Here is a 19,687-nt window from a genome sequence, read left to right on the forward strand (position 1 = left end):
TGGTTGCTAAAATTTGGCAGCACCAGCCCACCCTCTCCCCGACTCCGCTAAAGCATTACCTTCCTTACTCGTGGGGTATTGCCCGCCCAGACGAAGCCCGTGATCCCTCTGTTGACCCGCTTGAAAAAGGACCGCGGAATAAAGATGGGGAGACACTGAAATACAAATAGGAATCTCGGGAGGACCGTCATCTTCACCGTTTGCACCCTCCCAGCCAGAGACAACGGAAGCGCGTCCCATCTCCGAAAATCATCCTTCATTTGGTCCACCAGCCAGACCAGATTCAATTTTTGCAGCCGGTCCCATTCCCGCGCCACTTGGATGCCCAGGTACCTAAAGCTTCCCTTCACTAACCTAAACGGCAGCTCTCCCAGTCGCCTCTCCTGTCCCCTCACCTGGACCACAAACATCTCACTCTTTCCCATATTAAGCTTATAGCCCAAAGACCGGCCATATTCCCCTAGAGTCCTCATGATTTCTTCCATCCCCTCTATTGGGTAATTATCATCTTAATGGTACACTTGTGTAAGTTTGCATTGTTGAACAAAGTCTGCTGTCGGTGCTTTAATAATGTGAAATCCAGATGTATCAACGGTAATTCCTGTATCCACCTTTAAAGCGGGCAAGGTTTCTTAAATTTCTGCAGTTTCTTTGATTCCATGGATTCAATGGTATTAAAATATTAGATTGTTGAACAGATAAGGAAACCACAGTAAAGTCAAACTTGAACCAATTGCTTTCCAATGAGCTCCTTTGATCTTTACAGTTCAACTATGAAGCAATAAAACAGTGAAGATATATTTAGCTGCTGTTTTATTGTGGTATGTGAAGCACATGTACTCAACATTCAGTATCTTGTTTGGCTTGAAGTACATAAAGATTGTAAGAGTCCAGAGCATCTGAAAATTCTATTTTTCTAGCCACAGTTCTAGAAACTGCATGAACTCAGGTAATGCTAGCTTTATACACCCTCTGGCCGCTGAGGCAGGCATAGACCAAAATCCTCCATTTCATCCCAGAATTCTTTTCCTTGCCACTTGACAGCCTGAAATACACAAGGTAAAATGGGTACTTAGAACAAGTGTGAATCCCAGCAGCAGAATCATCCTATTTATGAATGAGATGAACAACCTTTAAACAAGTGCAGAGAAAAAGTACATTTCTTAATGCCATCAAGAGTTGTAGGTTTCATTGATTAGGCCAGCATTCATTGCCCATTCTTAACGGCCCTTGAGAAGGTAGTGGTGAGCCATTGCCTTCAACTGCTGCAATATGTGCGGTGTAGGTACACCCACAGTGCTGCTAGGGAGGGCGTTCCAGGATTTTGACCCAGCCACAGTGAAGGAATGGTGATGCAGTTCCAAGTCAGGATGGTGCATGTTTCAGGGGGAACTTCCAGATATTCGTGTTGCATACATCTGCTACCCCTGGCCTTCTAAGTGGTAGTGGTCATGGGTTTGGAAGGTGGTACCGATGGAGCCTCTGTGAGCCCCAGAATGCGGGGAATTTGCTGATGATAATATCACTGAATGTCAAGGGCGATGGTAGACTCTCTCTTGTTGGAGGTGGCCATTACGTGGTGACTGTGTGGTAACTTGCCACTTGTCAGCCCAAGCCTGGCTTTTGCCCAGGTCTTGCTGCATTTGGACATGGACTGCTTCATTATGAGGAGTCGCAAATGGCGGTGAACATTGTGCAGTCATCAATGAACATCTCCACTTTTGATCATATAATGGAAGCAAGGTCATTGATGACCTTGGCTGAAAATGGTTGGGCTAAGACACTACCCTGAGGAGTTCCTGCAATAAAAACCCATCTGGTTCACTAATGTTCACTAATAGTTCACTAATGTCCTTTCGGGAAGGGAAACCTGCCGTCCTTACCCAGGGTGGCATGGCAGAACAGTGGTCAGCACTGTTGCTTCACAGCTCCAGGGTCCCAGGTTCGATTCCCGGCTTGGGTCACTATCTATGTGGAGTCTGCACGTTCTCCCCATGTCTGCGTGGGTTTCCTCCCAGTCCAAAGATGTGCAGGTTAGGTGGATTGCCCATGCTAAATTGCCCTTAGTGTCCAAAAAGGTTAGGTGGAGATTATTGGGTTCCGGGGCTAGGGTGGAGGTGTGGGTTTAAGTTGGGTGCTCTTTCCAAGGTCCGGTGTGGACTCGATGGGCAGAGTGGTCTCATTCTGCACTGTAAATTCTGTGATTCTATGATTGTCTGGCCTACATGTGACTCCAGATCCACAGCAATGTGTTGACTCTTAAATGACCTCAGGACTCTTAAAATGCCCTGGGGCTGTGGTGACTGACCTCCAACAACCGCAACCATCTTCCGTCATGTCAGGTATGACTTGACCCAGCAGAAAATTTCCCCCTTGTTTCCATTGGCACCAGATTTGTTAGAGCTCCTTTTTGTCTCACTTGGTCAAATGCAACCTTGATAACCAGGAAACCACCTCACTGTGGACTTTAGCTCTTTTGTCAATGTTAAACCAAGAATATAGTGAGGTCAGGAGTTGAGTAGCTCTGACGCAACCAAAATGTGTCAGTGAGTAGGTTATTGCTAAGCAAGTGTCGTTTGATTGCAATATTTAGGATCCTTTCCATCATTTTACTGATGATCGAGAGTAGACTGATGGGGCGGTAATTGGCCGGGTTGGATTTGGTCTGCTTTTTATGTACAGGACCTAACCGGGCAATTTTCCACATTGCCGGATAGATGCCAGTGTTTGTTGTGTTGGGTGCTCTGGATCCGTGGAACACATACAGGCCACCAACACTTAAAATAGTACAACACTATTTTATTAAGTTAGAAACTGTTGAACATACTTTCACTGTGGGTTAACACGATGTTAGATTAAACTAAAGACCTATGCCTATCCTAACCAGTCTATGCACTCAGAACATGGTGAAGATCTGTGCTGTAAGCTGTAGGCTCTGTCCTTCTGAGAAGCTGCATCCCGAATGAACGGGAACTCTGATGCCCTCTGTCTATATAGTGAGTGTGCTCTAACTGGTGATTGGCTGCAGTGTTGTGTATGTTGATTGGTCTTGCTGTGTGTCCATCAATGTGTGTGTCTGCACCATGATATACTGGTGTATATTATGACATCCCCCCTTTTATAAAGAAAATGTATGTGTGTGGCAATAAATAATGCGTGGTGAGAATGTTCTTAACTACGTGTGGGGTGCAAAGGCATATTTACAGGACTACGTACATGAGAACTAAGCTATTTACATGGGAAGGTGCCTGATGCAGAGAAGCAGTATGCAACAAGAATAACGAGATCAACACGATATACAAACCAGGGAAACGATCAAACGAAGAAACGAAACAATTCAGAGAGCCCATAAATTCAAAAAGTTCATAAATTTAGTCTCTGAGGTGGGCGACGAATTCTGGGTGACCGCCTCAAGGGTGGGTCGAGAGCCACCGGTTCAGGAGCGGGCTGGACTGCGTCAAAGTCAAGGGAGGCAGAGTGACAGGGAGCTCTGCTTACTCCGTGGTAGGGTCAGCAGGAGGGCGAGGCAACAGTGGAGGATCACGTGGCGAGCGTGGAATGAGATGAAGGGCGCGTCGATTGCGTAGCAGAAAAGAGCCATCTGGTAGACGAACCAGGAATGAGCGGGGGGCCACCTGCCAAAGGACAACACTGGTTGCAGACCAGTCACCATCCGGAAGATGGACGCGGACGTTGTCATCTGGAGCCAGAGCAGGGAGATCAGCTGCACGGGAGTCATGAGCCGCCTTGTGCTGTGCACGAGACAGCTGCATCCGGAGAAGGACCGGAACGTGGTCGAGGTCTGGGACATGGATGGATGGCACCGTCGTCCTCAGGGTGCGACCCATGAGTAACTTGGCTGGCGACAGGCCAGTGGACAGTGGGGCGGAACGATAGGCCAGCAAGGCAAGGTAGAAATCGGACCCAGCATCGGCTGCCTTGCATAGGAGCCGTTTGACGATATGTACTCCCTTCTCTGCTTTGCCGTTGGATTGGTGGTACAGTGGACTGGACGTCACATGGGCAAAATTGTACCGCCTGGCAAAGTTGGACCATTCTTGGCTGGCGAAGCAGGGGCCATTGTCCGACATAACCGTGAGTGGGATGCCGTGTCGAGCAAAGGTTTCTTTACATGCACAAATGACTGCAGACGAGGTGAGGTCGTGCAACCGTAATTCAAAAAGTAGTCCATGATCAGGACATAGTATCTACCCAGCGCGTGGAACAGTTCGATGCCCACCTTGGTCCATGGTGACGTGACCAACTCATGGGGCTGCAGGGTCTCACATGGTTAGGCCGTCTGGAAGCGCTGACAAGTGGGGCAGTTAAGCACTGTGTTGGCTATGTCTTCATTAATGCCGGGCCAGTACACTGCCTCTCGGGCCCGTCGGCGGCACTTTTCCACGCCAAGGTGGCCCTCGTGTAATTGTTCTAGGACTGGTGCATGCTATGCGGGATGACAATGCGGTCCAGTTTTAGAAGAACCCCATCTACTACCGCCAGATCATCTCTGACATTATAGAATTGAGGGCATTGGCCCTTGAGCCACCCGTCCGTTAGGTGGCGCATGACATGCTGTAGCAAGGGGTCAGCCGCCGTCTCGCGGCGAATTTGGACGAGGCGTTCATCCGAGGCAGGTAGACTGGAGGCCGCAAATGCCACATGGGCGTCAACCTGGCAGACAAATCCCGCTGGGTCACATGGAGTGTTGACTGCCCTGGAGAGAGCGTCAGCAATGATGAGGTCTTTGCCTGGGGTGTATACCAGCTGGAAGTCGTATCGCCGGAGTTTGAGAAGAATAGGCTGGAGATGAGGCGTCATGTCGTTCAAGTCTTTCTGTATTATATTGACCAGCGGGCGATGGTCGGTCTTGACGTTGAATTGAGGAAGTCTATAGACATAATCGTGAAACATAACCACACCGGTCAGAAGGCCCAGGCACTCCTTTTCTATCTGCGCGTAGCGCTGCTCCGTGGGGGTCATCGCACGTGACGCATTTGCAACGGGGGCCCATGATGAGGCCTCATCACGTTGAAGGAGCAATGCCCCAATGCCGGATTGACTGGCATCGGTCAAAATTTTGGTCTCCTTTGCTGGATCAAAGAAAGCTAAGACCGGGGCCATGGTCAGTTTCGTCTTGAGTTCTCTCCATTCGCGCTTGTGAGCAGGGAGCCATTGGAAGTCTGTCGTCTTCCTGACCAGGTTCCTGAGAGCCGTGGTATGAGAGGCGAGGTTAGGGATGAATTTCCCTAAAGAATTGACCATGTCCAGAAATCGGAGGACCGCCTTCTTGTCCTCTGGTGTTTTCATAGCTGTGATGGCAGCTACCTTGTCCGCATCCGGCTGCACACCGAATTGGGAGATGTGGTTCCCGAGGAACTTAAGCTCTGTCTGACCAAAAGAGCATTTGGCCCTGTTGAGGCGGAGGCCATGCTCATGTATACGTCTGAATATGCGCTGGAGGCGACTAACATGCTCCTGCGGGGTGGTGGACCAAATGATTATGTCATCGACATAGACGCGAACACCTTCAATACCTTCCATCATTTGTTCAATAATCCTATGGAACACTTCTGATGCAGAGATGATCCCAAACGGCATCCTGTTGTAAAATATCTGCCAAAGGGGGTGTTAAATGTTCAGAGTTTCCTGCTGGATTTATCGAGCTGGATTTGCCAGAATCCTTTTGAGGCGTCGAGGCATCCTGCGAGGCTGGCTGGAGCAACAAGAGTTGGCAGGCTGAGCTGATCTGCATAAAGCAGCATAGTGGCCAAATTTGCTACATCTCAGGCATCGCCGGGATTTGGCAGGGCATTGCTGCTTTAAGTGGGCGGAGCCACAGTCGCTGCACGTTGTAGCGTCAGTACGTTCGCCGCGCCACAGCGCATGCACGGTGCGGTCGTACGTGTTGCGCGCCTGTGCAGTACGTTCGTCGACGTTGCCGTCCCCTCGATCGGTGCGCACAAGCGCGGGAGTCCGCGAAAAGCACGCGAAATGGCCGCCCTCATCCATGCTGAGGCCCTGGAGTTGCTCGATTGCTTGGACCCGTTCTGCCTCGTGGGGACCTTGCCGTGCCGGTTCAGCTGCTTGGATGTGGGAATACTGACTAATGGCGTGTTCGTGTATCACGCAGGACTGGATGGCAATTGCTAGGGTCAGCTGCTTTACCTTGAGGAGCTGCTGGCGTAGGGGGTTCGACTGAACACCGAAAACGATCTGGTCGCGTGTAATTGAGTCGGAGGTGGGCCTGTAATTGCAGGACTGCGCAAGGATGCGGAGGTGGGTGAGAAAGGACTGGAAAGGTTCATCCTTACCCTGCATATACTGTTGGAATACATAGCGCTCAAAACTTTCATTCACCTCTATCCTGCAGTGAGTGTCAAATTTGAGGAGGACCGTCTTGAATTTTGATTTATCTTCATCATCAGCAAAGGTGAGAGAATTGAAAATGTGGATGGCATGTTCCCTGGCCGTGGATAGGAAGAGAGCGATCTTCCTGGTGTCTGAGGCATCTTCCCGGTCTGTGGCTTCAAGGTAGAGCTGGAAGCGTTTGAATATCTTCCAGTTGGGCCCTAGGTTACCGGTGATGTGGAGTGGCGGCGGCGGGCGGACGCTGTCCATTTTGCAGGATGGCTGTATGCTGGTGGAAGGCAGATCACTTGCAGGTAGGTCTAAGAAGTTCTAATATCCCTCAAAATCCTGGTATCATGTTGTGTTGGGTGCTCTGGATCCGTGGAACACATACAGGCCACCAACACTTAAAATAGTCCAACACTACTTTATTAAATTAGAAACTGTTGAACATACTTTCACTGTGGGTTAACACGATGTTAAATTAAACTAAAGACCTATGCCTGTCCTAACCAGTCTATGCACTCAGCACATGGTGAAGATCTGTGCTGTAAGATGTAAGCTCTATCCTTCCTAATGAACGGGAACTCTGATGCCCTCTGTCTACATAGTGAGTGTGCTCTAACTGGTGATTGGCTGCGGTGTTGTGTGTGTTGATTGGTCTTGCTGTGTGTCCATCAGTGTGTGTGTCTGCACCATGATATACTGGTATATATTATGACAGTGTTGTAGCTGTATTGGAACAGCTTGGCCAAGTGCGTGGTAAGTTCTGGAGCATAGGTCTTCAATACCATTGCCGGAATATTGGCATGACCTTTGCAGTATCAGTGCCTTCAGCCATTTCTTGATATCACATGGAGTGAATCGAACTGGCCGACGGCTGACATCTATGATGCTGGGAACCATTGGAGGAGGCCGAGCTGGGTTCAGACAATAATTGCCCAACTCACAAAACTAACATGGATCCTGTAAATGAATTGAAAAATGTGCTTGATTCTCAGATGGCGTTTCATATAAGGCAGCCAAAATTATTTTTAAAAGCATAAATTGATAAACCAGTTCACTATTACAAATCCTTTGATAAAATCAAACTATGGAGCAGAGTTGACTAATACTTCATTGGACTAATAATCCAGAGACCTAGACTAAATACTCCAGGGACGCAAGTTCAAATCCCTCCACTGCAGCTGGAGGAGTTTGAATTCAATTGAATAATAATTCCAGAATAAAAAGCAAGTCAGTATTAATAATGATGAAATCATTGGATTGTTTAAAAAAATGCATCTGATTCACAGATAATCGCCAGGGATGAAAATCTGTTGTCCTTGCCTTTTCTGGGCTACATGTGTTGTGAGACATAGCAATGCAGATGACTCTTACTGGCCTGTCAAGCCACTCAGTTGTACCAAACCGCTACAGAAAATTTCACTTCAAGAAGGTGGCTCTCTGCCACCTTCTCAAGGGCAATTATAGATGGGGCAACAAATACCAGCCTTTCCAACGATGTCAAAAATGTTTAATTTGATTTCAGCGGGAAAACCCGCGACAGATTCAAATACAATTCGATAAATAAATTGTGCTGCTTCTCTTCCTGAACATTTACCTTCTGAATTATATAGGCCAAGTCATCAGTTCCTGTGTACATTGTGTCTAACATGAGGACTTGTTTGGCACTCGAGTCCTCATTCGTTGCTACTCCCAGCAATATATAAGCCTTAGGTTCAGAAACTGTTTTATTCAGTGGTAGAAGCAAAAAGAAAAGTAAAAACATCAGTAACTAAGGAATCAACACATCAATTTAATCACACCATGATGAATTTTAAAGGAAAATGCTGGGAAAACTCAGCAGGTCTGGCAGCATCCAGAGCGGAAAACAGAGTTAATGTTTTGAGTCCATTCTGATACTTCTTCAAAGATTTTACATCAAGAATTGCTAAATAAAAGTTTTGTTCTTATTTTTGAGGTAGCTGAACATCACGGTGTAAACATGTCCAATCATTGCTCCTCCACAGTAACTGCTACTAATTGTTATGCAAAGAGCCACTGGAAATATGTAATAAAAGTACACGTGAATTACACAATTTATCATCCACATTTTCATGCAGAATTCTAAAAATGTTTAAAAGTTAAGGAAAAAGTAATAGAGTATTGCTGAAAAACACATTTTGTAAAAGTTTTTCATTTTGCACTCATCAGGATAATAGCAAGAATATCAATGTCAAGGGAAATAACAACTTATACTGTATGAGATGCGGGTAGTGATTGGTTGGTAAGAGAACTCTGATTGATAGCGGTGTAAGATTTTATGGTTTTGAGGTAGAATTTCCTTCAAGTTAAAACCTCTAAGGTCTGAATTCTTGATTACTAACAGTAGGGTCCTCAGTTGCGCTTGGCCTAACAAGGTACAAATAACCAGTGCCTATGAATGAAGTAGAATTTATTAAGAAAGATTTCACATAATACTTAACACAAAGCAGTGAAGACAACATGGAAGTTCCTCATCCCTCAAGTTCCTAGTACTTGAACGCCACCAGCAGAGGTGATGTCTTTTTCTTCTCTGTCTTTAAAGTTGCAGTCCAAGTGGTTACGTGATGACGTGGCTACAAAAAGGGTCCGCGGCATTTTTCCCCGGAGCGCGGGCAGAGCACAAGATGGAGTGGCTTCTCAATTAGTGAATAAAGTGTTGTTTATTACAAGCCCTTGTTGTCAGATTTTGGGAACCCAGCACTTTTACGTGGTGTCAGGGGTTGGCAGTATGGCACATGAACGTTGCCACATTGATCCACTCGTCTTCAACGAGAACATTCCAGACACGGGGAGAACATGCAGACTCCGCACAGACAGGGACCCAAGCCAGGAATCGAACCCGGGTTCCTAGCGCTGTGAAGCAACAATGCTTCAGATGAAAGTGGGCAGCATGGTCGGCAAAGTGGTTAGCACTGCTGCCTCACCGTGTCAGGGACCTGAGTTCAATTACGATCTTGGGTGACTGTCTGTGTGAAGCTTGCACATTCTCACTGTGTTTGAGTGCGTTTCTTCGGGTGCTCCAGTTTCCTCCCACAGCCCAAAGATGTGCAGGTGAGGTGGATTGGCCATGCAAGTCCAAAGCTTAGCAGGCATTACGGCGCTAGGTCGGGGGAGTGGACCTAGGTTAGGATGCTCTTTCAGAGGGTTGGTGCCGACTTGATTGACCGAATGGCCTCCTTCTGCACTGTAAGGATTCTATGAAAAACCACAACAGCCTTTCTCTGCCGCCAGCCACATTGTAGCCGGTCAGTCCTCCAAGTGTAGGAGCTTCAGCAAGGTGAACAAACTGGAGTCAAAGCAGCGAAACCACAGAGCCTCCAGCTGTGATCTATAGTGAGATTGTCAACACCCTCACAGAAAAGCGGTGAGATCTTCACCACCAAGGGGCTGGTTTAGCACAGGGCTAAATAGCTGGCTTTTAAAGCAGACCAAGGAGGGCCAGCAGCACGGTTCAATTCCCGTACCAGCCTCCCCGAACAGGTGCTGGAATGTGGCGACTAGGGGCTTTTCACAGTAACATCATTTGAAGCCTACTTGAGACAATAAGCGATTTTCATTTCATTTCAGCATGATTTGCAATAACACAAGACTGAAGGTAAAAATTGACATTGGAGCAAAGTGTAACATATTGCCCAGCTGAACTATATCCATATGCAGCACTGGACTCAGATGGATATCATGATGGACAAACCATCCACACCGAGGGTGTAACCACTCTCCACTGCACACAGAGCAGTTTCAAGATTCATATAGTTGACCAGAATGTAAGACAACTGCTAGGTTTGGATCTGGCTTTACTCCATTGGCTGTGAGTAAATAAGGAACCTGACTGATCCTAAATCTGCCTTTTGCAGTTCGTTGGGACAGTATTACACTGTGGCTCATCCAACTTTGTCCAGAGGTGCATGCTTTACAATACCAGGCCCCAAAATGATAAAGTACAAAGACCTCTTCATCTGTGATGTCACTGGTAAGCTACCAGTAATTTACCACGTGAGACTAGATGTCTTGGGACCACCAATATTTTGTGCTTCGAGATGAGTGCCAATAACCATGAAGCAGAAAATAGTCAATGAGCTGCATCGGATGACAGTGCTAGGTGTCGTAACTTCTATATATGGGGCCACAAAATGGGTTTCAGCAATGGCGGCTGCAGTAAAGAAAGATGGTACTGTCAGGATATGCATTGATCCAGTGCACTTGAACAAGGTACTGCTCAGACCTCACCCTATGAATACAGAGGGACAGGTGGTGGCAGATATGCCAAATACTAAGTTGTTCACTATCCTGGGTGTGAAATGCAGGTTCTGGCAGATCCCATTAGATGAAGAATCCTTGAAACTGACCAAATTCATGGGAAGGATTCTCCGGAGCTGCCATCCAGCGGTGAATCCCGGTGGCCGGGAAAATCGGGTGAGATGCAAAAAACAGGTCTCACGCCCGGCCCTGAAGAGGTTCCCACCCAGACCCCAGGTGGACCGTGCAAATAATATGAATATAATTTACCGGCAGGATACCCAATTCATCTACCTCCTGGAACGCTCTGTTTGTGAGTGATGCCCCGACACCTGCCCTTTCTAGGACGTTCTTCGGAACAAACTGCGGTTAGAAAAACAGCTGCTCAAAAGAGGAAGTACTTGAGAGTTAACAGATCCCGTTAAATGAAGAATCCTCAAAACTAATCACATTGATATCTCTGATAGGCAGATATCACTTTCCTCGTATGTTCTATGGGATCTCTATGGTTTTCAAACAATACATGGAGCAATCCTTTCTAGGCCAACTTTGTGAGATCATTGTTAATGACATCCTTGTTTGGAGTCTATGCAAGAACATGATGGACGTCTTTGTCTTGTCCTCAACAGAAACAGAACCATCCAAGTCAAGCTTAACCCTGCGAGATGCAGATTCAGGATCAACCAGGTTCCTTACGTGGGCCATTTGTTCACAGATGGTGTAAAGCCTCAACCAGACCAGACAATGGCTAGATGATGGATGGCCATCACCATGGGAAAACACACTTTACCGTGCTTTCTCAGTATGACAAATTTCTAAGTTCATCCCATGTTACAGTGAGGTCACTTGACTTCTTCATCAACCTCTCCACCAGAACATCGAATGGTGCTGGTAAGAGCACCGCACAGCGGTCGTCGACAGACTCAAATGAGCATTCGCAGCCCCACTGTTGCTACATTACTTAGACGTTCGAGCACCTGCACTTATATCAGTAGATGCCTCCAAGCATGGACTTAGTGCAGTCTGCATCCAGAATGGTAGACCAATAATCTTTGCTTTAAGGGTCCTCACTAACACTGAGACTCTTTCAGCACAGATTGAAAAGGAACTTCTTGCTTTAATCATCACCTGCCAGGAATTTCATGTCTTCATATGTGGTCTCCTTGCATCTCTTGGAAAAGATCACCAGTCACTCAGAACCATTTTAAAGAAGCCTCTCCACACTGTGGCTGCACGGCTGCAATGCATGATGCTAAAGGTGCAATGCTACAACCTCAGCTTTGTCTACAAATATGGTAAGAAGCTGCACTTGGCTGATGCTCTCTCCTGCATCCAGGAACATCACAAAGAAGACATGAATATCATGACAATAGAGGTTCCTCTCTCATAGAATCCAGGAACTCAAAGATACCTTATCAGTGAACATCACATGCAGACAAGTGCGCAACATCATAGAACATAGAACGTAGAATTTATAGTGCAGAAGTAGGCCATTCGGCCCATCGAGTCTGCACCGGCCCTTGGAAAGAGCACCCCACTTACGCCCCACACCACCACCCTATCCCCATAACCCAGTAACCCCACCTAATCTTTTTGGATACTGAGGGCAATTTAGCATGGCCAATCCACCTAACCTGCACATCTTTGGACTGTGGGAGGAAACCGGAGGAAACCCACACAGACACGGGGAGAACGTGCAGACTCCGCACAGACAGTGACCCAAGCCGGGAATCAAACCCTTCATCATGATGAGCATCAAGCTCCACATATTCTTCTGCATCAGAGATTAACTTACTGATACTGCGTAGCTAGTAATTCGTAATCCTGACTGTTCTTCAGAGGTACTGCACCGTACAACTTCACCAGGAGCACCCTGGGTTGGAAGCAACCAGATATACAGCTAAAGAATCACTATACTGACCGTCCATGTAAGCTGACATGAAAAGGGAAACCTCCAGATGTGCACCAAGCACCATGCAATGCACTCAAGCAAAATAACCGCTGCACTTAAATGAGGTCCTGGGCCTCCCTTGGTCAAATAGAATGGTATACAACATCCATATTCTGGGTGGTTTAAACTCGATGACCTGCCAAGGATGTCGAGTAACGCAGTCATCATAAAGCTCAAGAGACACTTCGCCACACACGGGATACCTCAGAGACAGAAAACACCCGCCAATTAATCTCCACTGAATTTAGAGACTATTCACACACATGGGACTTTGAGCATATCATGGAGCAACCGCCCTATACCCACAGCCAAACAGCCCGGCGGAATGGGCTGCATGCTCAACTCAGCATCTCAAGAAATGTGCCCAGGATCACACAGATTACTATGCTGCACTCCTCAGCACAACAGGGCCGGCCCTTGTCAGCACGACTCTTTTCAGGCGCACCAGGACCACAATTGAGGGATCCTGTGCCACACAGAGAGCCTCACGCTGCTCCAGCTGCCGATACCGGAGTCAGAACGGGCGCCGTGGGTCCGCGCATGCGTGCTACGGCTGGTGCGACTGCATGCAGCGTGCTAGTTGCCTTCTCCGCGCCGGCCCTGACGCAACATGGCGGAGAGCTACAGGGGTCCGGCGCGGAGGAACATAGGCCCCCACCAGTATAAGCACACCCGCCGATCAGTAGGCCCCGATAGCGGGCCAGGCCACCGTGGAGACCCCCCGGGATCCGATCCCCCTCACCCCTAATCCACATTTGAACGGCGCCGGCAGGACTCGGCCTAACTCGGCCCATCACGCGCGGAGAATTGCCAGGGCGCCGATCGCGCTGGCGCCAATGGCGCCGATTCTCTGGTCACTGGAGAATCAGCGGACCGGCGTCAGGGCGGTGTCGCGTGAATCACGCCCCACCCACCCCCCGCCTCCGGCGATTCTCCTACCTAACGCGGGGTCGGAGAATCCTGCCCAAGGTGTCATTTCTAAAAACAAACAATTTTTAGCCATTTCTTCAAACAGACCTGCTGACAACTCTTGTGCAACTTAAATTGTAAAACAAGTAAATATCTGTTTGTAACAAACAGCTGCAAAGCATTCCAATTATCTTTGCCCATTGTCTCACTAATGGAAATTCAAACTAAACCATTTAATTTAAACTAGTTAAATAATAAAATCCAAAGATGTTGCAGACTAATAACGAACCCTGCAAATTGATAGAATTATCAATATCGTAAAGGGGTATGGGCATGGAGAATGCACGAGTTGATGGTGACTGACAGTTAACTTCCAATCATTGTTTGAAATTTGAACCAGGAAACTTGTCTCTAACTGGTCAAGTTCATTTCAACCTGTGAAATGAACCAATGAATGAATGTCACTGGTTTTGTTTAACAGAGACAGGCAGTGATATTATGGTATTGTCACTAGTTTTGTAATCCAGAGACTCAGAATAACACTCTGGGGACCACGGTTGGAATTCCACCAAGGCCGATGGTGAAATTTGAATTCAATACAAATCTGGAATTTATAAAAAGTTTAATGATGACCATGAAAGCACTGTTGATTGTCTTAAGGACCAATCTGGTTCACTAATGTCCTTTCGGGAAGGAAATCTGCCACTGTTACCTGGTCTGGCTTACATGTAGCTCCAGATCCACAGAAATGTGATTGACTCTTAAATGGCCCCAATTAAAGGGCAGTTAGGGATGGGCAATAAATGCTGGCCCAGCCAATGATGCCACATCCTATGAAAGAATAAAAAAGGCGCAATGTGTGTATCTGTTCTTTTTGTGTTTTAACATATGCAGCTTCCAGTACACACAATTATGCCACACTATGAGCCTGAGTGACAATCTTAAATTGCTTGTCAGTGTAATTTTTAGCACACTGAGGATTATCGAGCTAATTTTGTTGAATCACAACTAATCTTTACAAGCTCGGGTTGGTCGTGTACTGTCTGTACTTTGCACATTGCGAACATGCAGTTTGCTACAATCCTCCGCCAGTCTTTGGAACGTATGCTCTACATACCTAGCATCACATTGGCATTGAAATTCGTATACCATATCACTATTGTATGAATGGCAGAACATTCTTTTGGCTTGATGGCATCTTTCCTTCAGTAGCAATTGCTACTCACTTTGCCCCTTTGCATAGGAGCAGCGTGAAACAGCTAACTTCACCTGTGGCTCAATCAATACCCTCTTCTTATACAGTAAACAGTTGTTTCCCCTGACATTGGTATTCTTGCGATTGGCCTCATGAGTGCAAGACAAAAAGCTTTGACAAAATGTATTTTTTTCAGCAATGTTCAAAGTTCTGTGCTACCAAATAACTATTTGAAGATGAAATAATAAATGGATCAACTCACAAATCACAGACTTATAAATCACAACTGGAGTTCCTTGTTCTTCGAAATGAGCATAAAGATCCACAGGTTTCGCAACATTTGTCCTGTAAAAATTGAAGTATTTAATTTGCTTCCTATAATTTTTGTTATTTTCAGGGAAGAGAGCAGCAGTCAGGAGGAAGTGACAGATGCAGGCTTGGGGAGCTGGGAGAGAATGCCTATTGGGATGGACAGAATGAGAGATCAGAGTTTGGGGAGATAAGGTCCGCAATCGAGGGATAGAGAGGCCAAGTTCAATGGAGGAACGGTTGAAGGCTCTTCTGTACTTATTAACCCAAAAAGGCTCCAACCTACTTGAGCCAATGGCTCCAATCTCTCTTTTACTGTTAGGTTTAATGAGCCCAGAAAATAGCACGGGAGCCTATTAGATTTGGATTTTTGTTTATTGTCACGTGTACCAAGGTACAGTGAAAAGTATTTTTCTGCGAGCAGCTAAACAGATCATTAAGTACATGGGAAGAAAAGGGAAGAAAAGAAAATACATAATAAGGCTACACAAGGTATACAATGTAACTACATAAGCACCGGCATCGGATGAAGCATACAGAGTGTAGTGTTAATGAGGTCAGTCCATAAGAGGGTCATTTAGGAGTCTGGTAACAGTGGGGAAGAAGCTGTTTTTGAGTCTGTTCGTGCGTGTTCTCAGACTTCTGTATCTCCTGCCCGATGGAAAAAGTTGGAAGAGTGAGTAAGCCGGGTGGGAGGTATCTTTGATTATGCTGCCCACTTTCCCCAGGCAGCGGGAGGTGTAAATGGAGTCAATGGATGGGAGGCAGGTTCGTGTGATGGACTGGGCGGTGTTCACGACTCTCTGAAGTTTCTTGCGGTCCTGGGCAGAGCAGTTGCCATACCAGGCTGTGATGCAGCCCGATAGGATGCTTTCTATGGTGCATCTGTCAAAGTTGGTAAAAGTTAATGTGGACATGCCGAATTTCATTAGTTTCCTGAGGAAATATAGGCGCTGTTGTGCTTTCTTGGTGGTAACGTCGATGTGGGTGGACCAGGACAGATTTTTGGACATGTGCACCCCTAGGAATTTGAAACTGCTAACCATCTCCACCTCAGCCCCGTTGATGCTGACAGGAGTGTGCACAGTACTTTGTTTCCTGAAGTCAATGACCAGCTCTTTAGTTTTGCTGGCATTGAGGGATAGATTGTTGTCACTGCACCACTCCACTAGGTTCTCTATCTCCCTCCCGTATTCTGACTCGTCGTTATTCGAGATCCGGCTCACTATGGTCGGATCGTCAGCAGATTTGTAGATGGAGTTGGAACCAAATTTTGCCACGCAGTTGTATGTGTACAGGGAGTAGAGTAGGGGGCTAAGTACGCAGCCTTGCGGGGCCCCGGTATTGAGGACTATTGTGGCGGTATGTAAATTGCAGTGGATCAAGGCATTCTGGGGGTATGGAGGTGATGCGTTTCATGACCAACCTCTCGCAGCACTTCATTACGACTGAAGTCAGGGCCACCGGATGGTAGTCATTGAGGCACGTTGCCAGGTTCTTCTTTGGCACCAGTATGATGGTGGTCTTCTTGAAGCAGGTGGGGACCTCGGAGTGGAGTAGGGACAGGTTAAAGATGTCCGCGAATACCTCTGCCAGCTGGTCCGCACAGGACCTTATTGCACGACCAGGGATCCCATCCGGGCCCGTCGCCTTCCGTGGGTTCACTTTCAGGAAGGCCGATCTGAATTCGGAAGCTGTGATGGTGGGTATAGGTGAATTATGGGCTGCTGGGGCACTCGTCAGCGGATCATTGGTTTCCTGCTCGAACCGAGCATAGAATGCATTGAGTTCATCGGGGATGGGTGCGTTGCTGGCGGAGATACTGCTCGGCTTTGCTTTGTATCTTGTTATGTTGTTTAGTCCTTGCCACAACCGCCGAGAGTCTGTCTGTGACTCTAGCTTGATTTGATATTCTCTCTTGGCATCTCGGATGGCTTTGCGGAGGTCGTACCTGGATTTCTTGTATAGGTCAGGGTCGTCTGCCTTGAACGCCTCAGATCTGTCCTTCAGTAGGGAGTCAATCTCGCGATTGAGCCATGGTTTCCGGTTGAGAAACGTACGTACTGCTTTCTTTGGCACGCAGTCATCCACACATTTGCTGATGAAGTCTGTGATGGTGGTGGCATACTCATTTAAGTTGGTCGCTGAGTTCTTAAATATGGACCAGTCCACTGTCTCTAAGCAGTCACGTAAGAGCTCTTCTGTTTCCTCGGACCAGCACTGCACGACCTTCTTAGATGAATTCTCCCGCTTGAGTTTCTACTTGTATATTTTAATGACAGTGGAAATCTTGCACAGCATGATATCCCCCACCATAAAATTGCTGACAGTCAAATACCAGACAGGTTGGGGACTTATCCAATTTGACATTTTTAAAAACTCCTTTGTCCTCTCTCAAACCAGTGGGTGGGGTGCCAATTGAAGGATTGCTTGTTGAGGATTGAGTCACACTTTTTGAGTAGGGCTGACAGCTACACCCATTCATGCATGTCATAAAGAACAGAATTTGTTTTCTTTTTCCCACCCTGCTCCTTTCCCTTACTCAAAACCTATTACGCTTCTAACTTCTCCCAGTTCTGGTGAAAGGTCTCGGAGCTGAAACGTTCCTGCCAGACCTGCTGAGTATTTCCAGCATTTTCTGTCTCTCTCAGATCACTGAAGATCGTCCTCCCCGGTATAATTCTGGGAATTCTTACCTATACCCTCCCATAGGACTGGAAAGTGTTGCAAAATGGTGGTGCTCAAAATTGGACACAATAAGACCATAAGACATAGGAGCAGAATTAGGCCACTCGACTCATCGAGTCTGATCCGAAATCCAATCATGGCTGATATTTTCTCAATAACCCAGCTAAGGTCTAAATAGCAACATATCAATTTATATTGCCCGTTCTCTTTGCGCAGGTGAAGGAGACACATCCTGAGTGAGTGAGACACAGCCAGAGTGGGAATTGGAACTTGGTCATTTGGGCAGTGTGGTCATTAAAGAAGTAATTGGTGAATTAACTCTTCAAAACTGTTTTTCAGTTTTTCAGTTAAAAGGTCATGACCAGCTCAGTGTCTGATTGGCTGAAGCTGCCCCCACCCGAATTGCTGAGAGGCAGTTTTCTGTCAGTCACCTGAGGCCTGTTTAGTGGCACAAGGGTGCACATTGTATTCTTCTGTTTGAAGCTGAAATAGTGTGACTCATCTTGTTCAGCTGTGTTTTGTATAAAAGACAGAAAACGCACTCTGTAAGCTTTACGCAGATGAAGGAGACACATCCTAAATTTGGCATGGAGTGGGAGGAGGTGCTGTTTCCCTTTTTGTTCTGTTTCCTTCGTTTGGCTTTGTAACTGGAAATCTGTGGGGAGAGATCCAGAGTGCATTCCGGGAAACAGGGAGAAAAGCAGGGAGCAACTTGGGAAGGTAGGTGATATAAAATCTTACCCCCAGGTTCCAGCGGCCTTCATTTTCGGGAGCGGGAGAGAGAGAGAGAGAGATACGGGGAGCAGCTTGGGAACAGGTAAGTGCTAGATATTCTGCTATTCTGAGTGATCTGACTGGGGGAGGGGGGAAAGACTGAAAAGTGACATCACAGGAAAGCTGTGACCTGATTGGCTGATAGAGAAACTGCACTAAATTTAAAAATTAAATATTGTTAAACTAATTAAACATACTTAATTAATTACATAATCATAATTTAAAGGGGTATCTAAACCAGAGACTGGACAGTACTGTATTTAGCATTTACATTTATAATAGAAATCTAGTGCTAGGAAACATATAGTTAACAGTAACTTTTAAAAAAAAATTATTTTTAAATTTAATTTACTAATTAATTAATGCAATGTCAATTAGAGGGGTGCAGTGCTCTGACTGTGAGATGTGGCAGAAGCCTCCCGGATGGCTTCACCTGCAGAAAATGCACCCAACTGGAACTCCTCACAGACCGTATGGTTCGGTTGGAGCAGCAGTTGGATGCACTTAGGAGCATGCAGGTGGCAGAAAGCATCATAGATAGCAGTTATATAACTATGGTCACACCCAAAGTGCAGGCAGAGAGATGGGTGACCACCAGAAGGGGCAGGCAGTCAGTGCAGGAATCCCCTCTGGTTGTCCTCCTCTCAAACAGGTATACCCCTTTGGATACTGTCGGGTGGGATAGCCTATCAGGGGAAAACAGCAGCAGCCAGAGCAGTGGCACCACGGCTGGCTCTGATGTTCAGCAGGGGGGGTCAAAGCGCAGAAGAGCAATAGTCATAGGGGACTCTATAGTCAGGGGCACAGTTAGGCGCTTCTGTGGATGTGAAAGAGACTCCAGGATGGTATGTTGCCTCCATGATGCCAGGGTCCAGGGTGTCTCAGAACGGGTAGCGGGCATCCTGAAGGGGGAGGGCAAACAGGCAGAGGTCATTGTACATATTGGTACTAATGACATAGGCAGGAAGGGGGATGAGGTCCTGCAGCAGTAGTTCAGGGAGCTAGGCAGAAAGTTAAAAGACAGGACCTCTAGGGTTGTAATCTCGGGATTACTCCCTGTGCCACGTACCAGTGAGGCTAGAAACGGGAAAATAGAGCAGCTAAACACGTGGCTTAAAAAGCTGGTGTAGGAGGGAGGGTTTCAGTTAACTGGACCACTGGGAGCTCCTCCTGGACAGGTGTGACCTATATAAGAACGACGGGTTGCATCTAAACTGGAGAGGCATAAATATTTTGGCCCCGAGGTT

General features: G+C 46.9%; 1 protein-coding gene across 1 annotated transcript in view; it reads right to left on the minus strand.

Annotated features, from left to right (window-relative positions):
* Window positions 1-796: 796 nt before the first annotated feature.
* LOC140429986 (ufm1-specific protease 2-like) overlaps window positions 797-19,687 on the minus strand; it is a 116,369-nt gene continuing 97,478 nt past the window's right edge. Inside the window, exons 10-12 of the mRNA XM_072517562.1 lie at window positions 14,932-15,014; window positions 7,955-8,079; window positions 797-1,045 (exon numbers count right to left, since the gene is read on the minus strand). Of these exons, the coding sequence (XP_072373663.1) occupies window positions 962-1,045; window positions 7,955-8,079; window positions 14,932-15,014 (292 nt within the window). The 3' untranslated portion in view covers window positions 797-961. The remainder of the gene's footprint in view (window positions 1,046-7,954; window positions 8,080-14,931; window positions 15,015-19,687) is intronic.

Source organism: Scyliorhinus torazame, chromosome 9 (genome assembly GCF_047496885.1).
Source record: "Scyliorhinus torazame isolate Kashiwa2021f chromosome 9, sScyTor2.1, whole genome shotgun sequence".
Taxonomy (NCBI): Eukaryota; Metazoa; Chordata; class Chondrichthyes; order Carcharhiniformes; family Scyliorhinidae; genus Scyliorhinus; species Scyliorhinus torazame.